This window comes from Myxine glutinosa, chromosome 11 (genome assembly GCF_964187855.1).
Source record: "Myxine glutinosa chromosome 11, kmMyxGlut1.1, whole genome shotgun sequence".
In the NCBI taxonomy this organism is placed as follows: Eukaryota; Metazoa; Chordata; class Myxini; order Myxiniformes; family Myxinidae; genus Myxine; species Myxine glutinosa.
The window spans coordinates 97,026,378-97,052,585 of NC_136271.1; the positions used below are offsets into that span (position 1 = coordinate 97,026,378).

A 26,208-nucleotide genomic window follows, 5' to 3' on the forward strand; every position below is an offset into this window, starting at 1 on the left:
GGGGCGGGTAGTGTAAGTGTTAGGTAGAGGGTGCAGGTAAATTGTGGTTGGATATTGGCATTTGTGGTGCGGTTGCAGAATGGTGTTGTGAATGGGTGCATTAGTGTTGTGGAAATGGCTGGGCGTGTAGCCTGTTAGTGTGTGTAGTTGGTTGGGCACTCCACCACTGTGAGGATGTCGGCCAGGTGAGGCCGCAGGTGGGCTCTGGGAGCCGGTAGTTGTGAGTGGGTGCCTGAGGATCCCGGGTGTGGATCGGGCAGCCCAGTGCCAGAGAGGGCACGGAGTGGGGAGAGAGCCAGAGGGCCTTCCCCTGGTAGTTAGGTTAGGGTAAGGAGCAGGTAAGCTCGGAGGCAACTGCAGTGGTGGAGGTGTGCAGGTGGGTAGACCCACTGGGAGAGGTACACGCCGCAGCCCAGAAATTGTGCGAGGGCACCGGGAGATGAATCGGGGGAGTGAGACCCCAAATTGAAGAGCACCACAGTTTGGCCAATGGGAATTGGTTTTTAGAACCCATAGTGTAAGAGGGCCAATGGTTTGGCCGGAGAAAGACCCCGGGTAGTGTAAAGTTGTTAAAGTCATTTAGGAAATAGTTAGGATTAATGAACCTGTCGCACCATACGCAGCCACTTACCTGTGGTGATGATGATGACTCCACACCTGTGTTTTCTTTGTTTTGTTGCAGGAGATGAATCGCTGTGTGGATTTGTGAGACGCATCACGACGTGGATGAGACATTGGGGTGATTCCATCTCTCCCTCCCTAGGAGGGACTGATGATGAATTGGTGATGGCAAATTATGATGAGAGTTGAAAATGGCAAATTTGATTGGTTAGGAGGGAGAGAAGACGAATTTGGTTTATGGGAGGAACGGGGAAGACAGTAGGGATGTTTGTTGATTTGTAAAGTAGATGTTTATGGGTAGTGTTGTGTTTTGTGGATACAGTAAGGGGTAAGGGAGGGGCCATGTAGGTTACCTGGTGGGGGGGGGGCGTACGATAGGAACGTACCTGTCTCACCTGGTTCCCATGTGCCCCCAGTGTGCATCACCTTACATTGCGTGCACTTTTGCGCCCTTACCACCTTACTCACTTGTTTCTTCTTTTGTCTCCCACCTCCGAGGATCTGGCTTTGGGGTAGAGAGAGAGGAGAGAGAGGTGCTGGCTATGCAGTTGTGGGCCTGCACTTTCGCTGTTGGCTGCCTGGATCGATACACCATATGGACCGCAATGTTTGTGGCCACCCACAATGGACCGCAGCTCTTTTGCGGCCAAGCACCACCCGTGGAAGGACCTATGGGTCAACGTGGCACCTATGCCATAAAGGTGAACCACTGTTAATTAACACCAAGTGCACCACAAGAAGAGCAAGAGACACCTGCAGGGTTAGGGGTTGTCGAATTTATTTTTATTCCAATGAACAATGGTGACTGCACCGATTGGTGGTGGGGTGGTGCTGTTGATGCTCGGATGGGGTGCTCTGCACGTTATTAAAGGCCGTCGGCCACAGAGCACTCGTGGGTTGGTGTATCGATGTTGGCAAGCGCGCTCTCTCTATGCATAACATCTGCATGTGTTCCTCCAAAAACAGGTCCTGGATCGTAGTGTAAATAGCAGCGTAGTCTTGTAAATAATGCTCCCTACCAGCTGTATGTTTAGTTTGAGAATTCTTTCCGGATTCGGTTATCCTGTGGGTGTGTTTCTGTGAGGAGAAGGGTGCAACGTCGCAGGGGGACATATTTACTCATTTGTGAATATCTGTAAAACTGTCGCACTCAGGGTAGAGTTAATAGTAGAGGGAACTACATTGCGTGCCACACTAAAGTAGGTAAAAATTTATCGGGTCGGGACGCCCCGAGGGTAGAGAAGGGTGCAATGTTGCGAATATGGAATTTGGCCTCCATATCCGCTTGTAAATATTCCCCTATTTTCTCCGATACTCCCCAACTTTCCCCAATCCCCCATTCCCTAGTCCCATTGCATGTAAATAACAATCAGTAGAGCCGACCTTCCCCTTATTCCCCCATTAAATGTCGTGCCCAGGTCCACCGCACCACACGTAGACAACTTTCGGACATCTTCCTAGTTATTCTTAATCTATGTCAGTTAAGGCCTCGTTTCCATTAATTATGACTCTTCGTTGCACCAGAATGTGATTATATGGCATCAGTAGTGAGTTTAGGACCTTTCCCACACCTCCTCCCATCTTCTTCCCCAAACAACAACAATAACAACAACTACAACAACAATTACAACAACAACAGAGGAGATGGCGGCGGAGCGGGGGAGGATGCGTCCTCACACCGGCTCGATTAGCTCCAGACCATGCGCTCCACGGGGTTACCCCGAAGGGGCTGGCTGTCAGCTCCTCGTCAGGGGCGGAGCCAGTAACCCCCCCCGCACGCACCCAATGAGAAGCAACGTGCCGATTCCACGAGGCGGAGCTAACGAGCCGAGGGCGTGTCACTCCCCGCCGGATATACGCAGCCGCTTGCCGGATGTGACGTAAGATGCGCCTCAGCTTGGAGAGAGAAGCCACCGCCACCCCCAGCGCGACGATACCTCCCCGCATCTTTGGACCGAACTGGACCGTACGTGATCCTGCCCTGAGCCCAGGTGCACCTGGAGCGATCGCTACCCGCTTTCGTTGCAATCAAACCCCCGTGTGAGTGAGCCTTGTCCCGTTTATTTGTCGTCTGTTGGGGTTAATATAAGCGTGTTTAAGTGCCCACCTTCCTATGTTTCCCTCTTGTCCCTGTAATCTAAACCTTCCGCATTATTGTAATAACAACCTTTGAGAACCGTATCCCTGGTGTCGTGTCGTATTAATTCCAGCCGTGTGTCTTCTTTTTCCTTCATTGGTCTAGCATAGCGCTATTAGTCAACGTTCGGGCACAATCGGGTAACTTGTGCAGACGTGGTCATACCATAAAACCGCTCGGGAAATAACATCCAAGCCACGTCTGTAACAATATATATATATATATATATATATATATATATATATATATATATATATATATATAATATATAAATATATACTGTATATATATAATATATATATATATATATATATATATATAAAATATATATATATATATATATATAAAATATATACGTATATATATATATATATATATATATATATATATATATATATATATATATATATATATATATATATATATATATATATATATATATGATTATATATATATATATATATATATATATATATATATATATATATATATAGATAGATAGATATATATATATATACACACATACTGGCAAAGGTAACCGTCAATGACGGGGGTTCGTAGATGTCTCACCTGAAAAGAGTAATTTCCTTTGGAGTGTGTATTGGTAGAAACGGGAATTCAGTGTAAATATTCAGTAAACATATGTCACAATGGGTGTAGGTAGCTTTTAACTTCGACAACCTCGTTCCATTCTACTAGCTAAGATTTCCAATCCAAGCTCGTTGTACCTCTGAAGTACTGCACGGGAGTGAGGGTGATATTATGAAAGTTCAGCTGGGAAACGGGTTTAGGCATGTTTTGGGCCTACAGCCTGATGGAAGATCACCAAAGTACTTTCCATACCAACCGACCACCTCGAGGCACCTATCTCTCTCACATTGTTTCTTCAGCTCCGACTTCCCCCCCCCCCACCCCCCCCCCCTCCTCTCTATACTCCCCATAGTTTTGCTTTCAGAAATTTCCCATCGCATTTAATTCTGGTTTTCCAATCGATGATTCATAGATCAGTAGTTTTTTTTTCACTTTTCAATATAAGTTTCACTTTGAGATATCAGTTTAGATTTGTCATTGCAACTTGTGATGCGACTTGGATAGTGCACAGAAAAGGTCGTCAAAACCGATTTTGGGAGGAAATTTTATACAATTACACTGGGCTGCATTTGAAATATTTTTTTCAGAGGTCTAGGTTTTCTCAACGGTTCTTATATGTTTTTTGCATGCTGAATTCAGAAATGTATCTAATTTCGCTCAATCAGGTCAAGTTTTTATGCTATCTCAATTTTAAGGAAAAAAAATAATCAAAATTTTTGTTTTTCTAATTAGCATTTTTTATTTATTCAAAATCAGACTTACATTGACAGAAAATGTACAAACTATACATATAATGACACACAAGTACACTTAATGTGGAAGAAAGTGCTTTCTCAATTACGTTCATTTCAATTTCAGAAAAATATAGATAAATCGTTGTTTCTGGCAACACCCAACTTCAGTCGCTCCAGCAGCTGCGTGGCAGTCTGGTGTCTCCTGTCCACGAAGGTGCACGTGAGCGGCAGTACGTCCTGCGTAGTGTCGTCCTTACTATAACATTACTGTGATTCACGATGAATCGAAAGTGCAAGAATGACCCAAACAAGTTCTGCTATATCTGTGGTAAAGTGACAATGCCAGACCGGCAGTCGAACATCACACGTTTTGTAAGGAAAAGCTATCACGCATACTTTGGAATGAAACTTGGTGACCAGGACAAAGCCTTTGCCCCTCACATATGCTGCAAAACGTGCGTTGAGAGTCTGCGGCGCTGGAGCCACAAGAAGATTGAGTGTCTGCCTTTTGGTATCCCAATGGTGTGGAGGGAGGGAAGAGATCATACTAATGACTGTTATTTCTGTATGACAAACCTACAAGGTGAGTTTATCAATTTTGTTTGAGTTTAACTTTATGTTTAATAAATTCCCAAACATTCTAAATTGTTTAACTTTATATATCATGTCACCCCCTTGACGGTATGTCTATCTCTTTCATTTTAGGCATACATCGAAAAAACAAGCAACACTTAAAGTATCCAGACGTGCCATCTGCCATTAAACCAGTGCCTCATGGACCAGGAATTCCAATTCCAGCACCACCCGAAAATTGCAGACATTCGGCGTCCGATTCCGATGAACAAATGGAAGATGGTGACATATCTGGTACATATCAACCTACGGGCGAGACAAGTCAATCCAAACTCTTTAGCCAAGCGGAGTTGAACGATTTGACACGAGATTTGGGTTTGTCCAAAGAATCTGCTCAGTTGCTAGGGTCACGACTTCGTGAAAATCGTTTGTTAGCGCCTGAAACTACATTCTCCTGGTACCGCAGCCGTGAAGAAGAGTTTCGAGAATATTTTAGTTCGGACGATGAAGTTTCTCTGGTTTACTGTGGCAACATCACCGGCCTCATTGCAGCTATGGGTTTAGCGTATGATCCTACAGAATGGCGGCTCTTCATCGACTCCTCAAGTAGAAGCTTGAAAGCAGTACTACTCTTCAATGGCAACAAGATCGCGTCTGTTCCGGTGGGTCACTCGGTACAGATGACTGAGAACTATAGTAACATGGAGCATTTGCTAACTGCTTTGAAGTACAAAGATCACAATTGGATGATTTGCGGAGACCTAAAGGTATGTTGGTGTCAACCTAGTTACATATATTTTTCTACGTTATTGATTGAAATATTCTTAACATGGATTAAAATATATATTTTTAATAAACTGGAATAACAAATTTTAAAACAAATATGTGTGTTCTTTATTTTTATTTATAGGTTGTGTCCATGGTGCTGGGTCTACAAGGCGGCTACACCAAATACCCCTGCTTTCTCTGTCTGTGGGACAGCCGAGCAGACAAGCAGCACTATGTACAACACAACTGGCCAGAATGATCTGGCCTGGAACCAGGTTCCCACAACGTTGTGTCACACGCTCTTGAGAATCCTCAGAAGTTTCTACTTCCGCCACTGCACATCAAGCTCGGACTGATGAAGAATTTTGTCAAAGCACTGAACAAAGAAGGTCGAGCTTTCACTTAGCTGAACAAGACATTTCCTCGTGTAAGTGAGGCCAAACTGAAAGCAGGCATTTTTGATGGCCCTCAGACCAGGGAGCTTATGAAAGATCCTAAATTCGACGAAAGTATGGAGAGCAATGAGAGGAATGCCTGGCTCTCATTCATATCCATTGTGACCAACTTTCTGGGCAATCACCGAAGTCCAGAGTATGAATGTGTTGTGGAAGGGCTCCTGCAGAGCTTCCAGGCGCTTGGTGCACGCATGTCCATAAAGATGCATTTTCTCAGCTCGCATTTAGACTACTTTCCGGAAAACTGTGGTGATGTCAGCGAGGAGCAAGGAGAACGGAGAACGGTTTCACCAGGATATTCGAGTGATGGAAGAGAGGTACCAGGGCCGATGGGATGTCAACATGCTTGCAGACTACTGTTGGTGCCTCAAGAGAGATGTTACAGATGCGACACACAGACGAAAATCTTTGCGAAAGCCATTTATTCCGCATTAATTGTTCTCCTTCGTCTTTTTAATGTTGAATTTCACATTAACGGTACTTGTGCGTCATTTTATATATAGTTTGTACATTTTCTGTCAATGTAAGTCTGATTTTGAATTTTAAAAATGCTAATTTAAAAAACAAAAATTTTGATTATTTTTTTCCTTAAAATTGAGATAGCATAAAAACTTGACCTGATTGAGCGAAATGAGATACATTTCTAAATTCAGCATGCAAAAAGCATATAAGAACCGTTGAGAAAACCTAGACCTCTGAAATGACGCAGACCAGTGTTATCTAAGGGGTTTAATTTTTTTTTAGCGTCATACAGGGGTCTAAAGTTTTAAAAGAATCAAGGCTCTTAAAAGGGCCAAATGGGGTCTAAAGTGTCTTAGGACGAAAGAGCAAATGGGTCAAAAGTGTCCAAATAGTCTTAAGTCGTCCAAACCAAAGGGTCTTGAATTAGCCAAAGGGTCTTAAATTGGCCAAAGCATCTAAAAAAGTCAATAGGTCTGAAAAGTGTTGAAGAACGTGTATATATTTAAAAAGGGTCGAAATGGGTATGAAAGTGTCTAAAGGGTGTAAACGGTCTCAGGGGTATAAAGGGTCAAAAGGTATCATCAAAGGGATGTAAAGGGTCTAAAGGAGTTTAAAGGGTCTAAGGGTTGTAAAGGGTCTAAAGGGGTCTACAGGGTGTAAGGGAGTGAAGCTGTAGTAAAGAAATTTCATCGGGTTCGTTAATAAATTAACTCGGGAGTGTAACATGGCAATAATGGGCCAAATGACCTCTTCATCACGGTATAAAACCCTCATTCATGTATATCGTGGTTAAAAATCTGACGGTAGAAAGTTTCGTTGTGATTAACCTTGGGAGCTCAAAGCAGTAAGATCCCAAACAAGGAGCAAAACAACAACTCACCGTGTTGTGACGATGAGGTAATCGTTGGAGGTTCTTCACCCGTTGGCGAGTGGCAGTTTGGAGTTGGCATCACGTGGGTCCTTTTTTCTACAAACTATTTTCACACATGAGAGTGATGATGTTATATGAGCAATAAAAAATACCTTGAAAACGATGTGTAGGTTGTGTTTGGACAAAGCAGGTTCGTGAAAGACTTAGGTAAAAAATGGCGAATGGGAAACCATGAACCAATAAATTCCACATTCCTGTGCCACCGCTAGTCGAACATCAAGCACGGACAGCAGGTTTGTGAAGGACTTCCATGAAAAATGTACCCATTTGAATGGTTCTACACACAGTAAAAGGCGAATCTGGCAAATGGCCATCGCGAATGTCACGCTTAGAAAGTATAAACTGTCACGGCATTTCGTCATTCACTTCAACTCAATATCTCTATTTTCATTCCAAACGGCACAACTCCAATCACAAATTAAATCCCATTAATATAAAAAAAGTAAATTTTACAAACATTTGTGACATAAACAAATATTTAAATCCAGATGTGAAGTTGTTCAGTACGGTTGGGTGAATACAATTACGAATTCAAAATCGTAATTGTATTCACTCAATTCCAAACGTCATTCCTATCATAAATTGATACTTTAACAAAATACTGTTTTAAATGATGGTTGTATTGGGATATTATCAAACCAGCTCATTGCCGTCATCTGTCCACTTCTGGATTCGCTGCAGGTTCGTATCGAGTTTAATTTCAAAATCCTAATTTTATGGAGGAATTTTTGAAACCTACATACCTTCGGCTTAGAACATACGCTGGGACTCCAAAACGTTCCACAGGAGGTTTGGCGGAGCTAGCCCCAAAACGGAGGGAGTAGTTTGGGGACGGACAGACAGACGGACAGAGGCAGACACTCCTGTTTTATTATATATATATATATATATATATATATATATATATATATATATATATATATATATATACACACACACACCCACTCCTGCAACACACACACACACACACACATATACACACACATATACACACACACACACACACACACACACACACACACACACACACACACACCATTCACACATCTCCATTTCTCTTCCACGCTCAGTCACTACCCCTTTAGGCTGAAATGAACCACCACCTACAACCTCAACCTACACCGTTCGACAAGCCTCCATAAACTTCCTCCATATCCAAAGTGAGCCTTTCAAGGCAACCTGGGCCACTCTGTCACACATCCTCCTTCTTTCTGTCCCACACAAGAGCAAGAAATGCAGAAAAGAAATTGCCAATATACCCTCTACACCCCACCTCAAATGGCTGACAAGAAACTCGCCAACCCTTCTCCCGACGCTCTGCCTCCAGCTCACTGTACTTTCCTCTCTTCCTCTCATGCACCTCCTTCATGTTCTCTTCCCAAGGTACAGACAATTCCCCTAAGATGACCTGTCTTGTTGCATCTGACCAGATGACAATGTCGGGCCGCAATCTTGTCACACAGATCTCCTCTGGGAATACCAATTGTGGCTTTAGGTCTGCCACCACCTGCCAATCACAAGCATCTGACAGCCCTCTTGCTTTCCACCTCCTCCTCTTTCCACCGCTAACCACTTGGCCCTCTTTGACAAACAACAACTCACCCATCGGTCTCCTTCTCCACTCTTCTCTCTCTCGATCTCAGCACCTCTTGTTGCATTATCTGCACTACCACCGCCAGCACCTGATCATGCCGCCACTTGTATCTTCCTGCTGCCAATGATACTGAGCATGTACTCAGTGCATGCTGCACCGTTCCCAAACCTCCACACAAATAACATCTCTCCTTATGCAACACCCCCACAATCTCTAGTTTACTGGTGATGGAAGCACATCATACGTTGCCCGCAACAGGAAACTCAACAATATTGGCTCCATCCTTCAAATCTCTTGCCACTTCAATCTTCAATGTCCTCACCCGCACACCTTCCTTCCCATGTCCACTCACCGCACGTATCAACAACTCCATAACCAGCACAAACAAAATAGGGAGATGGTACATCCCATCGGGATCCCCACTTCCAACTTCTGCCACTCTGTTACATAGGACTGTGTCACAAACCGCATCCAAAACTGATCATAATATGTCATCAAAAAACATCGGGAAGATAGGTGCACGATTTCACATAAGTTTGAGGTAGTAGTTCAGTGCCAAGACAAGACAGGACAGACACTGCACAGATATATATATATATACACACACACACTAGCAGAATACCCATCCTCCGGTTGCGTGAAGTTTAAACATTATTTCTACATTTCGTGAGGACTCTTTTGATGGTTGTGTGGTGTGCATCTAAAGGGTTCTAACGGGCCTTAAGGTGGGTCTGAAGGGTCGAATTAAGCAGTATGTTTCAATAGTAGTAAGGGTATAACAGGGTCTATGATGTAAAAAAAAAAAATCTAAAGGGTCAGTAATGGTTGAAAAGGACATGTTCCAAAAGAAGTTAGGGTCTAATGGGTTTAAAGGGTCTATCGGGTCTCAATGGGTCTCAAAGTCTATAGGGGTCAACGGCCTCTAAAGGATGTAAATGTTTAAAATATCTAAAGGGTCTAAAGGTTAAAAGCTCCGTTCAAATAGTACGTAATTAATGGACGTAGTTAGGGTGCAACTGACATTCAAGCAGGACCTAAGTTATAGCAAACACAGTCACGTGGATCGACCGAGGCTTCATGGCTTGACGGCTTCACCGTGTTTTTGGTTTATATTTTGTGGAGTAAGTGTGGAGTTATCGTGGCTCCTAAAATAGCTATACAACATACCAAGGTGAAAGGTCAAGAAGCCAGCAGGTAAGGCTGAGGGGCACAATTGGACAAGGCAGTGAGAAAATCGCAAGAGCATCGGAGACACAGGGAAATATGACATTTGTGAGGAGAGAAAATCTTATGGGTAGGAATGAAAGAGAAAAGTAGATGCCAATTGGCTGCGTCTTAAATATTGGGGTATCTGGATGAGAAGACAGGCTTTGGAAGTTGCCTTATTACCCCCGCCACCGAAGGTAGGAGGAAGCTGTGCATTCACTCCTGCTTGTTTGTCTGTTTGTTTGTGAGCAGGATATCTCAAAAAATTGTGGACCGATTTGGAGGAAACTTTGATAGAAAGGTTGGGTGACAAGGTGCGACAGGTGCGACAAGAACCCAATTGTTAAATATTGGTCAGGATCCGGATACTATAATTTTTAAAAAGTGTTCTATTTGGCATTACAAGTTACTAGCAACGGTACCCGCCCTAAGGGCGGGGCTTAAATTGGGAGGCCCAAATGAAAAGGCAAAATATCAGAAATTGAAGGCTTTTTTTATTTTAAACGATTCATATAACGGTTTTAAACGATTCATATAGCGGTCCTTGTGAATCTGTTAAATCATATCACACGCAAATCATCAAAATCTAAACAGTATTTGTAGAATTTCAATAAAAGCCACATCACTGTTTATATCGGTAAATATTATTCCATTGTGTTTGGAAAAACTTGAAAATTCGAAAAATTGGAAATTGGAAAAAAAATTGGGAAAACAATATGGCCTATTTTACTCCAGGGGGTCCCAGGATTACCCACCCAAAATTTCGTTGCGATCGGTTCAGCGGTTTTTGCGGTACCTGGGAACAGACGGACAGACAGACAGACGGACGGACATTTGGTGAATTATAGTAAGATGCTCAAGAAGGAAAATACTTTGAGCCTTGAATTATGGGAGTGGCTAAGAATGATCATCAAATACAAGTATTAAACAAAAGTTTTTACTGTAGATCACAATTTGTAAGTTGCTGATAACCCATAAAGGTAACCAGATTAGATCCTCATGAATCCCATCAGGTGTATGTCTAGAAACTTATTATTGAAGCATAGAAGGTAATTGTCATCATCAAAACATGACCCAACTTGAAGGGATAAAGTAAAGATCGATGGATGTGAAATCATCTTTATGACTTAGATCTTGGCACGACCACATGAAAGATGACTCGGCTGGGTTATACGATGCAGAAATAATGAACATGTGTTATCAACAACTCCCAAACTCAGAACTCCAGCCCATTAGGCTCAGCAAGATTTCCCGAACAGATTGTGGCAGAAACACATTTTGAAATGAAATTGTATTTTTATCAAAAACTCATCACTTAATGCAATCAGTACAACGACTCGTAAGAATCACGTTCGATGTGAGGTTGTGTGAACAAAATCTATTTTAGGAACCCTCAAGGAAAGTATATTCGATTATCGTTATATATAGAACAAATCTATATACATATATATAAATACATACAGTCACGTGAAAAAGTAAGTACACCCCATGTAAAGTTTTGACTTTTTCAACATATTTCAACATACAGCTATTTGATCTTCATTTCAACAATATTGATAGATAAAGGTGATATAATATAACAAATATCATGAAACATTTACATTTTGTAGTCCATTGTATAATTTAAATAAACATAAATGCAAATTTCGCATGTGGAAAAAGTAAGTACACCCTCGGCTCTAATAGGTGGTATTGCCCCCTTTGGCAGAAACAACCTCAAGTAGGCGTTTCTTATAACTGTCTAACAGTCTCTGACATCGACTGGGAGAAATTTTGCCCACTCCTCCATGCAGAATTCTTTCAGCGGTGCGATGTTTGAGGGGTTTCTTGCATGCACAGCTCGTTTCAAATACCCCACAACATCTCGATGGGATTTAGATCCGCGCTTTGACTTGGCCATTCCAGAACCCTCCATTTCTTTATTTTCAGCCATTCCTTGGTGGATTTACTGGTATGTTTAGGGTCATTATCATGTTGCAAGGTCCACCTTCCGTTGAGCTTCAACTTTCCGACAGATGGCCTCACATTATCTTCAAGCACCCTCTGGTACAATGAAGAATTCATAGTGGATTCTATGATGGTGAGCTGCCCAGGCCCTGATGCAGCAAAGCTGCCCCAAATCATAATATTTCCACCACCATGCTTTAGAGTTGGTATCAGGTTCTTGTGGTCAAATGCTGTCTTTGGTTTTCACCAAACATGTCTTCTGGTACTGTGGCCAAATAGCTCTACCATTGACTCATCTGTCCAGAGCACATTGTTCCAGAAGTGGCGGTCTTTGCCTAGGAGTTCATTGGCAAATTTAGTCTTGCCCTGATGTTCTTTCTGGACAGCAAAGGTTTCCTCCTGGCACACCTCCCATGTAGATCAAATTTGTGCAGCCTCTTTCTAATGGTAGACTCGTGCACTTTGACATCAACAGTGGCAAGAGCTACCTGTAGGTCCCGTGATGACATTCTGGGGTTGTTAGAGACTTCTTTTAGCATCTTGCAGTGGTCTGCTCTCTGGCTGAACTTGCTGGGGCGGCCTGACCTGAACAAGTTGGCAGTTGTTTGGAATCTTCTCCACTTGTAGATGATCTTCCAGACAGTCGAATGATTGATTTCAAATTGTTTGGAAATCTTTTTAAATCCCTTCCCAGACTCGTAGGCATCTATAACCTTCTTTCTGAAGGCATCAGAGAGCTCTTTTGATCTAGGCATGGTGACGCCGCACACTTCAACAACAAAGAGCAAACCAAATTAAAGGTTTAAATAAGACAGGTTCCTCCCAGATCCTCTCTAACGATGTTATAATCATTTGCACCTGAGCTGGTGCACCTGATTCTAATTTTAGGTTTTTGAAGTAGTGATAAATGTAGGGGTGTACTTACTTTTTCCACATGCGAAATTTGCATTTATGTTTATTTATATTATACAATGGACTACAAAATGTAAATGTTTCATGATATTTGTTGTATTATATCACCTTTATCAATCAATATTGTTGAAATGAAGATCAAATAGCTGTATGTTGAAATATGTTGAAAAAGTAAAAACTTTACATGGGGTGTACTTACTTTTTCACATAACTGTATATCTATATATATATAAAACACAGTTTGTGTGTGTGTGTGTGTGTGTGTGTGTGTGTAATGTTACCGATACACTCCTAAACGGAGAGGCTTACGTGCTTGATATTTGGCATAGACATGGCCATTGAGCCTGGGACGAACATGGCCGAACTCAAAATATTTGACGATCCATATTTTTTATTCATATTTACCTCAGCGCATTTCAGCGCACGGAATCAACGGAATCAGAGCAGGTGGGCGCTGATTCGCTCAGAGCGATCACGTGATGACGCTATGACGCTACGAACGCTATGACGCTATGAAAAAAAAAATCACTCACTTTACCAAGGGGCTCGCTCTCCCCCCGTTCCCCTGCCCTTCCCCCTCCCCTCCCCTCACCCGCCCGGCAATGCCGGGTACTTCTGCTAGTATGTATATAAAGTTATTCGCCTGGTGTTGGCTTAGGGGTTAGGGTGCCGGCTTGGGATCCTAGGATCCTGAGTTCGTAATCCCGGCCGATCGCTGAATTAACGCCAGGGGGGTTGACTCAGCCTGATCATCCTTCCGAGGTCGGCAAATTGAGTACCAGCTTGCTGCGATGAATGATCCCGGTGTGTACCCCGATTTAGAATAGGTACACCGTATCCATGCACATCGCAAGAGGTGACTAAGGGTTGGCGTCAGGAAGGGCATCCGGCCATAAAAACATTGCCTCAAACAGAGAACCATGAGATCATGGGGCCTGCAAGGCTAACCCCCGTTCTAGCGGGGAAAATGGCCTTAAAACGATCATTCATATATATTTTTTTTTGTATACTGAATCGAGGCTCGTGAAAGAGCTAAATTCATATTCATTTGAATTCATATGAATAAAAGAGCATATTCATTCATATATAAAGTTCTGTCGCTCAAGCTTCTGGGTCTCACTATCTGCCATGATCTTTCCTGGGAAAACCACATTTCCAAGCTGGCCGCCAAAGCCAGTCGCCGACTGGGCATCCTCTGTCGTGCGAAGTCCTTCCTTGGCACACCTGAGCTCCTCACCACATACAAGGCTTTTATCCGCAGCTCAATGGAATACTGCTCTCCCCTCTGAGCCATTGCTCCTGCCTCACACCTTGCTCGGCTTCACGCTGTTGAAACCAAAGGTTTCAGAATCATTGGAATCTCCCGCGATGAAGCTAACTCCGAGGGCTTTTCACTCACTCACCGCAGGCAGGTTGGTGGTCTTTCTGTCTTCTCCCGACTCCTCTCCGGCCTTGCTCCCCCAGCTCTCTCTGGGCTCTGTCCCCCAAATATTCCTACAGGTCGCATAAGATCTGCCTGCAACCCTCTGATGGTTAAACTGCCAAAATCAAGACTCTCTGCTCAACTTCACTCTTTTCCGCAGCTCTTTTCTCCCACCTCTGGAACAAACTCCCCCACTCCCTTCAATCCCACCCCTCCCTCCAGGTCTTTAAAACAGCTGTTCACCACCATCTCTTATCTTCCCCCATCCAAAACCTTGATCTTTTCTACCCCCGCTAATTCACCCCAGATACACTTTTCTTGAAATTCCAACTTCTTTCCTGGAAGACATCGCATTTCAAAAAGTGGATCTGGGGTGAATTAACGGGGGTAGAAAAGATCAAGGTTTTGGATGGTGGAGTCGACCTCTTTTTGTATACTTGATTAGCCTACCGATTTTAATTTTTATATCTTTCTATCTGTCTATCGATCTGTCTATCTATCTTCTACCTGTCTGTTTTCTATTCATATTATGTTCCATAATAAGTAAAATTCGTCGTCTGTCTGTCTGTGTTCGCGTTTTTTGCAAAGACAGCTGGGCCGACACCCACCAGATTTGGCAAACAGACCAAGTCTGACCCGGGAATTGTCTTAAGGGTGTTTTCACCCACCACCTCTGCCTTTAAAGACCCAAAGACCCTTTTTACATGCTTTTTACATGCTTATTGATACATTAGATTACATGCTTGAGAGAAGACATTTTAGTTGCTTGAGAGATTAGACCTTTAAAGACCACAAAGACCCTTAAGACCCAATGATCTCTAAGACACTCAAGACAATTAAGGCCCTATAAGACCCTTAAGATCTCAAAGACATTTAAAACCCTTAAGATCCTTGAAGACCCCAAAAACGTTCAAGATGTTTCGGACTCCATGAAGCTGTGTGACTAAATGTCTATTAATTACGTACTGTTTGAATGTCAGTTGCACCCAGACAACACATATGTCTATAAATAGCGTACTATAGGAATGTACCTTTTAAACCTTTTGACGCTTTCGAGTGTTGAGACCCCTTAGACCAATGAATACCTTTTAAGACCCCCAAGACCTTTAAGACCCCCACTACCCTTAAGACCCTTACCACCCTTGAAAACCCATAAGACCCATAAGTCCCTTAAGACTTTGAAGACCCTTTAGACCCCGAAGACCCTCTAAGACCTCTAAGAACTTTAAAGACCTCGAAGATCCCAAAGATCTTTAAGACCCCTTTTACTTTTAACACCATTTCAACACTTTAGACACCTTCAGATCCCTTCACCCTTTAGACCCCTATAACCTGTAGACCTTTGCACCCCTTGAATCACTTTGGACCCCTTAGACAATTTGGACTGTTTGTACCCTTCAGACAGATTAGACAGCTTGGATCCTTGACCATTTAGAGCTTTAGACCACTTGGAACTTTTTGGACCCTTTTTACATGCTTGGGAGAGTAGACCTTTCGACCCCTTTGACACTAACTACTATTGGAATGTATCCTTTAGACCACCCTAACATTTTAAGCGCACACCATACAAACATCTATAATCTTCTTGCAAAACACAGACTATACTTTTTTTCAGCAAGTAAAGTGCAACTCAACTGACCATATCTAATATAATAAAGAAGAAAGTTTGTTTGTTTGTTTATGCATTCTGCCTTGCAGGAACCAGTGCGCCCAACCTTTGCATGGCCTCCTCTTTCAGCTAGACTCGAGGAAGGTCAAGGACTATGTTTGGATAAATAAAAAAAATTGACCCCAGATAAAACCAGATAATTGGCCTTCAGGTCTTGCACTTATACACTGCTTGGGTTTTTTTTTCCAGGGAGCGATCGAGTAATATGTATTGTGAAGATCGTATGTTGAGATTTGTTGTCCACAACATAAATTTAATTAGTTGAATAAATCAACCGAGTTTTCCCAGGCAACACCAGGTACTTTTGCTAGTCTGCATATTAAAGTAGCAGCAGTTTTCTGTCTGTCTGTTTCTCTCTTTCCACCCATTGGTTGGACTGCTGGTCTGACTCACGGCCTGACTCTACCCACAACAACTTCATTGGTAGGAAGCCTGACTCCACCCACCGGTATTTTGATTTTCATGCAGTTCAGGCCGAACACATCATCGAACGTGCCATTTTCACAATCATCATGCCCTACCGTTGCATTGCTAAAACATAAACTTCTGTGAGAATGTGAGGCAGCGCTTCGTTGCCTATACATCGCCCCAAAAAGGTTGAGTTTTCTGTGGAATAGAGTTCCACGGTTCCCTAGCTAGTATATTGCAAATAATTAATTGGGCATAATTCATAAATTTGTGTGTATGGTACAGTGATCATTTGTGTTGTGTTGCATTTTTTGTGTACCTGTCATTTTGATGGGCTTTTCCCCTAGTAATATGAAAAAATAGGGGCAATGCCCCTGGGCTCACCTGGTAAAATCAGGGAACCACTAGTAGGTGTGGATGACCCACGGAATATGCAATGGAGAAGAAAGTAAATACGTACCTATTTTGGGGGGAAAAACCCTGATTTATTTTAATGCCGTGAACAAACTTTAGCCCATCATGGATGATGAAGGCTGTGGTCTAGTTTCATCGAAATTGTGTGTGTACTTTCGGGGAAGAGCAAATACCTATTTTGTGGTTTGAAACCTCGACCCACTTTAACCCCCGGTAGACTCTCTTCGACCCATGTTTTTTTTAATGCTGTGAACAAACTTTGGTACATCATGGGTGATGAGGGTTGTGGGCAAGTTTCATGGAAATCGTGTGTGTAGTTTCGGAGAAGGGACACAGCCTGATTCACTGCCCGACTACCTGAATGACACCTGAAGATGCTAATTCCTCCCCAGAACAATTTTTGTTCCAGGTGACCAAAAAAAGAAAAACACGGTCTGTGAAGACTACATGTCTATTAAATACGTACTGTTGGAATGTACCTTACTGTTCAGGTGTCACTCCCGTGGAATGTCATCGTCCTCGCCCTCCGCTGAAGTTGATTCGTCGCTCCGTCTTCAGTTCTTGCTCCTTGGCCGCCCACGTGCTCCAGGTAATTTGTCCGACAAACTTTTTATTCTGGCGTCTTCAAAAGATAAAATTGCCTTCGCTATCAAATTAGTTTGTGTTCTGGACATTTTCGGGTGGAGTCCCGACACAAGTCTGTCTCTGAGGGCTTCATGTAGAAATCCTCCAAACGAACACGTAGCAGCAAAGCTGCTTCAAACGTATTACGAAGTCAGCCACGTACTCGTGCTCACCTTGTCTGGACATCCAAAATTTATGTCACTCGGAAATCACGATGGATTTAGGAGTGAAGTTCTGCGAACAAGTCCCTTCAACATGTCCGAAGACTTCGTTTTTGGAACATCCGGAGTGCATAGGTTCTTCACCATTTTAAACATCTCCGCTCCCACCAACGCCAGCAACAGGTTGGTATTTTTCTCCTCGTCGACTGCATTTGTCGCCATAAATGCGTCACATCTGTCCATGCAGTCACCAAAGCACTCAACCTTCTCATCAAAGGCCTCAATACTTAAAAACACAGTCATCCTTTAGGGTTCCGAAACATTTAACAACCTTTATCACCAATTTGTCGTGTCCTGGAAAAGCGAATATGCTGAGTATTCCTGGAAAAGCAAATATGCTGAGTATTCCTGGAAAAGCGAATATGCTGAGTATTCCTGGAAAAACGAATATGCTGAGTATTCCTGGAAAAGCAAATATGCTGAGTATTCCTGGAAAAGCAAATATGCTGAGTATTCCTGGAAAAGCAAAAATGCTGAGTATTCCTGGAAAAGCAAATATGCTGAGTATTCCTGGAAAAGCAAATATGCTGAGTATTCCTGGAAAAGCAAATATGCTGAGTATTCCTGGAAAAGCAAAAATGCTGAGTATTCCTGGAAAAGCAAATATGCTCAGTATTCCTGGAAAAGCAAATATGCAGAGTATTCCTGGAAAAGCAAAAATGCTGAGTATTCCTGGAAAAGCAAATATGCTCAGTATTCCTGGAAAAGCAAATATGCAGAGTGTTCCTGGAAAAGCAAAAATGCTGAGTGTTCCTGGAAAAGCAAAAATGCTGAATATTCCTGGAAAAGCAAAAATGCTGAGTATTCCTGGAAAAGCAAATATGCTGAGTATTCCTGGAAAAGCAAAAATGCTGAGTATTCCTGGAAAAGCAAATATGCTGAGTATTCCTGGAAAAGCAAAAATTCTGAGTATTCCTGGAAAAGCAAAAATGCTGAGTATTCCTGGAAAAGCAAATATGCTGAGTATTCCTGGAAAAACAAAAATGCTGAGTATTCCTGGAAAAGAAAATATGCTGAGTATTCCTGGAAAAGCAAAAATGCTGAGTATTCCTGGAAAAGCAAAAATGCTGTCTTCCTGGAAAAGCAAATATGCTGAGTCTTCCTGGAAAAACAAAAATGCTGAGTATTCCTGGAAAATCAAAAATGCTGAGTATTCCTGGAAAAGCAAATATGCTGAGTAGTCCTGGAAAAGCAAATGTGCTGAGTATTCCTGGAAAAGCAAATATGCTGAGTATTCCTGGAAAAGCAAAAATGCTGAGTATTCCTGGAAAAGCAAATATTCTGAGTATTCCTGGAAAAGCAAATATGCTGACTATTCCTGGAAAAGCAAAAATGCTGAGTATTCCTGGAAAAGCAAATATGCTGAGTATTCCTGGAAAAGCAAATATGCTGAGTATTCCTGGAAAATCAAATATGCTGAGTATTCCTGGAAAAGCAAATATGCTGAGTATTCCTGGAAAAGCAAATATGCTGAGTATTCCTGGAAAAGCAAATATGCTGAGTATTCCTGGAAAAGCTAAAATGCTGAGTATTCCTGGAAAAGCAAATATGCTGAGTATTCCTGGAAAAGCAAATATGCTGAGTATTCCTGGAAAAGCAAATATGCTGAGTATTCCTGGAAAAGCAAATATGCTGATTATTCCTGTAAAAGCAAATATGCTGAGTATTCCTGGAAAAGCAAATATGCTGAGTATTCCTGGAAAAGCAAAAATGCTGAGTATTTCTGGAAAAGCAAATATGCTGAGTATTCCTGGAAAAGCAAAAATGCTGAGTATTCCTGGAAAAGCAAAAAAGCTGAGTATTCCTGGAAAAGCAAATATGCTGAGTATTCCTGGAAAAGCAAAAATGCTGAGTATTCCTGGAAAAGCAAATATGCTGAGTATTCCTGGAAAAGCAAAAATGCTGAGTATTCCTGGAAAAGCAAATATGCTGAGTATTCCTGGAAAAGCAAATATGCTGAGTATTCCAGTCTACTGGGCTGAGGAAATAGGGAGACGACTCAGACGTAGCAAAATCATTACCAAAGCGCATCCACCCTGGAGCACTTTGGGATTGATTCCCCTGCAGTCGGCTTGTTCGAGGCTCTCACCTCTAGGGGCACTGCGGCGGCCATTTTCGCTAACATGTGGGGTGTTCCGTTCACAATCAGCTTGTTTAACCCTCTCACCTTCAGGGGCACTGCGGCGGCCATTTTCGCTAACATGTGGAGTTGTTCCGTTCACAATCAGCTTGTTTTCAGGGGCACTGCGGCGGCCATTTTCGCTAACATGTGGAGGTGTTCCGTTCGCAATCAGCTTGTTTAACCCTCTCACCTTCAGGGGCACTGCGGCGGCCATTTTCGCTAACATGTGGGGTGTTCCGTTCACAATCAGCTTGTTTAACCCTCTCACCTTCAGGGGCACTGCGGCGGCCATTTTCGCTAACATGTGGAGGTGTTCCGTTCGCAATCAGCTTGTTTAACTCTCACCTCCAGGGGGAACTGCGGCGGCCATTGTAGCAAGCTTGTGGGGGTGTTCCGTTCGCAATCAGCTTGTTTAACTCTCACCTCCAGGGGGAACTGCGGCGGCCATTGTAGCTAACATGTGAAGGTGGAACGGCTGGCTTGCCCAACGATAACAAGCCGCTTCCTAACGGAACATCTCTGCTCTCACCTAAAGTGAGCCCGACGTCAACGACACCATTGCGCTCCCAAAAACCCTGCCCGCTGCCCACAACCACGTGACGCATCCGAAAAGAGAAACTAAGAGTAGATAGCGAATTATTATCAGTCGTATTAACGAACATCATTTGATATTTATTTCTATCGTTTTTGTTTTTAAAACACCAATCCCACTACCAGTACGTGTAGCAATTTAAGCGGTGTATGAATTGCAAATCAAATGGTCGATGTTGATGAAAGTTGCAAATTTGATGGAAATAATTATGTTTGCGATATAATCGATGGCGAATCAAATTATTCGTGTAAATTGTGAATAAAGAGTCACCATTAGTCGCCTCGAAGGTGAGTAAACAGGTTTGCGGCAGGTCGGCGTCAGAGTGAAACGGAAGTTGGATGTTCGCGGCAACGAGAGAGTTGGCAGTGTGAGGGTGAGAGGAATGTGAACATACAGTGATGGGATCAGAGGGTGGTGACAGGAAGGAAGGGAACTGGAAAAGGTCCATCTTGGCGAGCCAATAGAGTGGCAAACGGGCATTACTGATTACAGGTGAGCACTCGGTGCAGGTTCACTTAAAGACACACACAGTGTCACATGCACAATGGATTGGACGCGTTTTGTTTGAGTGAACATAACTTCACGTTCACTGCCCCCACATCGTTTGTCCATTTTCCACTCATTGACGACGTCATCACGAGAGAAACATTTTGCCGCCAGGTTTGAGATTCGGAATTTTCGAGTTCGCGTTGAGCTTTTCATTTTATGAACCGTTTGTCCGTCCGTGTCTCCCGGTCAGTCAGTCAGTCCGTCCGTGTCTCCCGGTCAGTCAGTCAGTCCGTCCGTGTCAGTCCGTCAGTCAGTCCGTGTCCCCCGGTCAGTCAGTCAGTCCGTCCGTGTCAGTACATCCGTCCGTGTCTCCCCGTATGTCCTTCATTATTCTCGGCGACCCTTCTATTTATCTTTCAGACAATTAATTGAATCATCATGCCTTCTTGTCCATATTGCGGTTACAAATACATGTCAATGTATCAGTGTCGTGATGACCGTCGTTGTATCCAATGTGGTGTGTCAGTGTCTGTGTGTCAGTGTCTGTGTATAAGTGTCTGTGTATCAGTGTCTGTGTATCAGTGTCTGTGTATCAGTGTCTGTGTATAAGTGTCTGTGTATCAGTGTCTGTGTATCAGTGTCTGTGTATCAGTGTCTGTGTATCAGTGTCTGTGTATCAGTGTCTGTGTATCAGTGTCTGTGTATCAGTGTCTGTGTATCAGTGTCTGTGTATCAGTGTCTGTGTGTCACTGTCTGTGTGTCAGTGTCTGTGTGTCGGTGTCTGTGTGTCGGTGTCTGTGTGTCAGTGTCTGTGTATAAGTGTCTGTGTATCAGTGTCTGTGTATCAATGTCTGTGTATCAGTGTCTGTGTATCAGTGTCTGTGTATCAGTGTCTGTGTATCAGTGTCTGTGTATCAGTGTCTGTGTATCAGTGTCTGTGTATCAGTGTCTGTGTGTCAGTGTCTGTGTGTCATTGTGTGTGTGTGTGTGTGTGTGTGTGTGTGTGTGTGTGTGTGTGTGTGTGTGTGTGTGTGTGTGTGTGTGTGTGTGTGTGTGTGTGTGTGTGTGTGTGTGTGTGTGTGTGTGTGTGTGTGTGTGTGTGTGTGTGTGTGTGTGTGTGTGTGTGTGTGTGTGTGTGTGTGTGTGTGTGTCAGTAAGTGTCAGTTAACATTTGACTAATAAAAAACCAGTCCTCACACTACCCGACGGATTATGGACCAAATTTGGTACAATGCATCTGGACAGCAGCGTCTCATGGGGTTGTGCTCCCCATCCGGATCCGCCCTACAAAGTGACTGAAAAGGGGCGGGGGGGTTCTCCTCAAATTCAGGGGTAATTTGTTTTAAAATCTTGTCGGAAACCGTGGGGATATAATAGTCAGTCCCCTACGGGGCTGTTTATTTTATTACCTCGGCCACCGAAGGTGGATGGAGGTTATGTTTTCACCTCTGTCTGTTGTGATGAAAACCGAAGATTTTCATCATATGTCGGTCTGTCTCATGTATTCGTCTGAGTGCGATAACTCATGAACGCTTTCAGCCGTCTTTGTCAAAATTTACCAGAGGATTCCGAAGGACAAAAGTAAGGCTGTCGATGCTTTTTGACTATATAGGTCAAAGGTCAAGGTTCTCTCGTTTGTTTGATATTATTTGGACACAACAGTGACCAAGTGATTCGGCTGCATCGGGTATATTTGATTTTTTGATTAATCAATTGATCAATTAATCGATTAATTATTTAATTATCCGATTAATTACCGAATTTTCAAAAAGTTACTGATTTGGATTAAGCAGTGGTGGTTTAGGCATGCTATTAGCAAGTTGATTAAGAAATTATTTTGCGATAATTATTCATTCATATTAATTACACAATTAATCGATCAATTTTATTGGTTCTCTCGATATTCCGCGTGACGCCTTCTTGTTTGTTTGTGTGTATGTTTGTCTGTGAGTGTGATAACTTGCGAATGCTTTCAGGTATCTTTGTCAAACTTTACCAGAGGATTCTGAAGGGAAAAAGTGAGACTGTCAATGTTATTTGATTGACTATATAGGTCAACGGTTAAGGTAAAAGCTACGATTTTTGTCATACCGGTCAGGCTCCCTGTCGTCTGACGCCTTCATGTTTGTTTGTCTGTTTGTCTGTTTGTGAACAGGATATCTCAAAAAGTTGATTCAGATGAAATTTGGTGAAATGGTTGTGTATGTGACAAGCACGAAATCATTACATTTTGGTGAAGATCCGGATCCGGATCTGAGAATTTTAAAGTGATTCTTCACCATTGAGAGATAGAGTAAGAATGGTATGTAGCACAATATCAAAAAGTTGTGGACTGATTCGGACAAAACTCGGTGGGCAGTTACTGGAATACTGGAAGGGCATACGATGAATCAATTCGATTTTGGTGAAGATCTGAATCCAGATATGAAAAAAGTCATTCTACACTGTTGAGTACAAACAACAACAACAACAACAGGCATTTTAAGGCCATTTTCCCTGCTAGAGCGGGGGTTAGCCTTGCGGTCCCCATGACAATCTTCTCCATTTTGCCCTATTTTCTGCATCTCCCCTAGTTTCTACACTGTTGAGTCATAGGGCCAAAACGATATGTAGCATGATATTTCAAAAATGTAGGGATGACTTATGACAAACCTTGGCGAACGAGTTGGGGAAGTGACAAGAAGAAGCCAATTGGATTTTGGTTCAGGTCCGGATCCAGATCCGACCCATCAGTGGGATACAAAATGCAAACTGTTCAGCCTGGTGGAGGTATACGCTCTATTGAGTGCCGTTCTAGTTCCTTTTAAATTATTCCTTTTTCCATGTTGAGACGTTAAAATGATCTTGAGATCCTGATTGCTTTGTTTGAGGCAAATGCAGATGTCTTTGTGGCCTCTGTTAGTTTTGGCAATGCCATGCCATTTTGTATTGACAAAGGTGTTATTTCAGTATCTAAAAGAGACATGCAATTCTTTGTGTTTCATATTATTTGCAGTTTGTCATCAGGCTGCATCTACCTCTTAGAGCTCTTTCACAAGGCTCGCTTTCCCACTCCATCATGGCTGGGGATCTGCAAGCCAGGTACCAAAAACTGGCCCAGGAATATAGCAAGGTCAGTCAAGTTGGACATCATTTTCAATGCTGGGATATAAACCCTCAATTTGTTGATAAATATGCATCCTTTTTTAAAATAAATACTCCATCATGCATGATCATGCCTGTTACCATACAAACTGTTCTTCATAAAAACTGGTCGCCAATGGCTTGTGTACGTTTGCGGAACTATACAATGCCGACTGTTTTTGAGTTATTTTTTTTAAAGTACCAAAAAGCAATTATGCCTTTTCTTCAGAAAAGCCTTTGTCAGAGTTGCCTTCAGAATTGCCTTTTCTTCAGCCTGGTGTTGGCTTAGCGGCTAGGGTGCCAGCTTAGGATCCTAGGATCCTGGGTTCGAATCCCGGTCGATTGCTGAATTAACGCCAGGGGGGTTGACTCAGCCTGTCATCCTTCCGAGGTCGGCTAATTGAGTACCAGTTCACTGGTAATTCCCCGTTTGTCGTAAAAAGGCGACAAACAGGGTTGACGGCAGGAAGGGCATCCGGCCGTAAAACATTGCTTCAAAAAGGGGACCAACCAAAACAACAACCACGGTGCCCGAAAAAGGCTAACCCCCGCTTTGTGGGGAAAAATGGCCTCTAAAGGTGTTATTTTTTTTTTTCTTCAGAAAAGATTCAGTTTATAGCATAACCTGGATATAAACCACAATGCGGAAACGGTGTAACCTCATGTTGGTGTATTTAACAGAAAACTTGTTTTAATAGAGGTTAAGCAGAGTCCGTTTCTGCACTTGACTTCTGTATCGGTTTGTCTTTTTGCCGACCATTGGTGGTAAAATGAAGTGAGCCAGGCAATTGAGTTCAGCAGAAAACATTTTTGCAAAAATATATATACCCTTTAAAACAATAAGTGAAAGTTTGTTTGTTTGTATATGTTAAAAATGAATTTGAATGTAGGACGACAATGATTTACCATCCAACAACACCATCTCTTTATAAATTACAAGGGCTCTTGCCCTCATGCCTCACTCACGAAATGATATATTATAAGGATAAAGTGTTTGCTCTTCAATGCGTGTGCTTGCATTCCCTGGAGTGACGAGAACCTCTCACTGCTTTATTCAAAACACCTCTCGCTGCTTAATTCAAAACACCTCTCGCTGCTGAATTCAAAACACCTTTCGCTGCATAATTCAAAACGCCTCTCGCTGCTTAATTCAAAACACCTCTCGCTGCGTAATTCAAAACACCTTTCACTGCGTAATTCAAAACGCCTCTCGCTGCTTAATTCAAAACACCTCTCGCTGCGTAATTCAAAACACCTCTCGCTGCGTAATTCAAAACACCTCTCGCTGCGTAATTCAAAACCTCTCGCTGCGTAATTCAAAACACCTCTCGCTGCGTCATTCAAAACACCTCTCGCTGCGTAATTCAAAACACCTCTCGCTGCGTAATTCAAAACACCTCTCGCTGCGTAATTCAAAACACCTCTCGCTGCGTAATTCAAAACACCTCTCGCTGCGTAATTCAAAACCTCTCGCTGCGTAATTCAAAACACCTCTCGCTGCGTCATTCAAAACATCTCTCGCTGCGTCATTCAAAACACCTTTCGCTGCGTAATTCAAAACACATTTCGCTGCGTAATTCAAAACACCTCTCACTGCGTAATTCAAAACGCCTCTCACTGTGTAATTCAAAATATATCTCGCTGCATAATTCAAAACACCTCTCGATGCATCATTCAAAACGCCTCTCACTGCGTAATTCAAAATATATCTCGCTGCATAATTCAAAACACCTCTCGCTGCGTCATTCAAAACACCTCTCGCTACGTAATTCAAAACACCTCTCGCTGCGTAATTCAAAACACCTCTCGCTGCGTATTTCAAAACACCTCTCGCTGCGTCATTCAAAACACCTCTCGCTGCGTCATTCAAAACACCTCTCGCTGCGTAATTCAAAACACCTCTCGCTGCGTAATTCAAAACACCTCTCGCTGCGTAATTCAAAACGCTTCTCGCTGTGTAATTCAAAACACCTCTCGCTGCTTAATTCAAAACACCCCTCACTGCGTAATTCAAAACACCCCTCGCTGCGTAATTCAAAACACCTCTCGCTGCGTCATTCAAAACACCTCTCGCTGCGTCATTCAAAACACCTCTCGCTGCGTCATTCAAAACACCTCTCGCTGCGTCATTCAAAACACCTCTCGCTGCGTCATTCAAAACACCTCTCGCTGCGTCATTCAAAACACCTCTC

The 26,208-nt window shown here is 42.8% G+C and overlaps 2 protein-coding genes across 6 annotated transcripts in view; both read left to right on the forward strand.

Moving 5' to 3' along the window:
• The first annotated feature begins 4,330 nt into the window (after positions 1-4,330).
• On the forward strand, positions 4,331-6,593 carry LOC137433618 (uncharacterized). Its single transcript, XM_068125921.2, has 2 exons — positions 4,331-5,423; positions 5,567-6,593. Exons 1-2 carry the CDS (start codon positions 4,767-4,769, stop codon positions 5,681-5,683), a joined length of 774 nt encoding a protein of 257 aa, XP_067982022.1. The 5' UTR covers positions 4,331-4,766; the 3' UTR covers positions 5,684-6,593.
• Positions 6,594-20,664: 14,071 nt separating this feature from the next.
• Positions 20,665-26,208, forward strand: part of PPP1R21 (protein phosphatase 1 regulatory subunit 21) — a 152,138-nt gene continuing 146,594 nt past the window's right edge. The window contains exons 1-2 of one of the 5 annotated variants that reach the window (XM_078786886.1): positions 20,665-20,691; positions 23,889-24,005. In XM_078786886.1, coding sequence (XP_078643012.1) covers positions 23,952-24,005 — 54 coding nt within the window. In that variant the 5' untranslated portion in view covers positions 20,665-20,691; positions 23,889-23,951. The other 4 variants (XM_068131450.2, XM_068131451.2, XM_068131452.2 and 1 more) reach the window with 4 other exon arrangements.

Bases quoted from the DNA above. Each gene is read 5' to 3' on its own strand.
- LOC137433618 (XM_068125921.2), top strand. From the start codon at position 4,767: ATGTCTATCTCTTTCATTTTAGGCATACATCGAAAAAACAAGCAACAC. The intron at 5,424-5,566 runs GTATGTTGGTGT...TTTTATTTATAG, and splicing joins TGATTTGCGGAGACCTAAAG to GTTGTGTCCATGGTGCTGGG.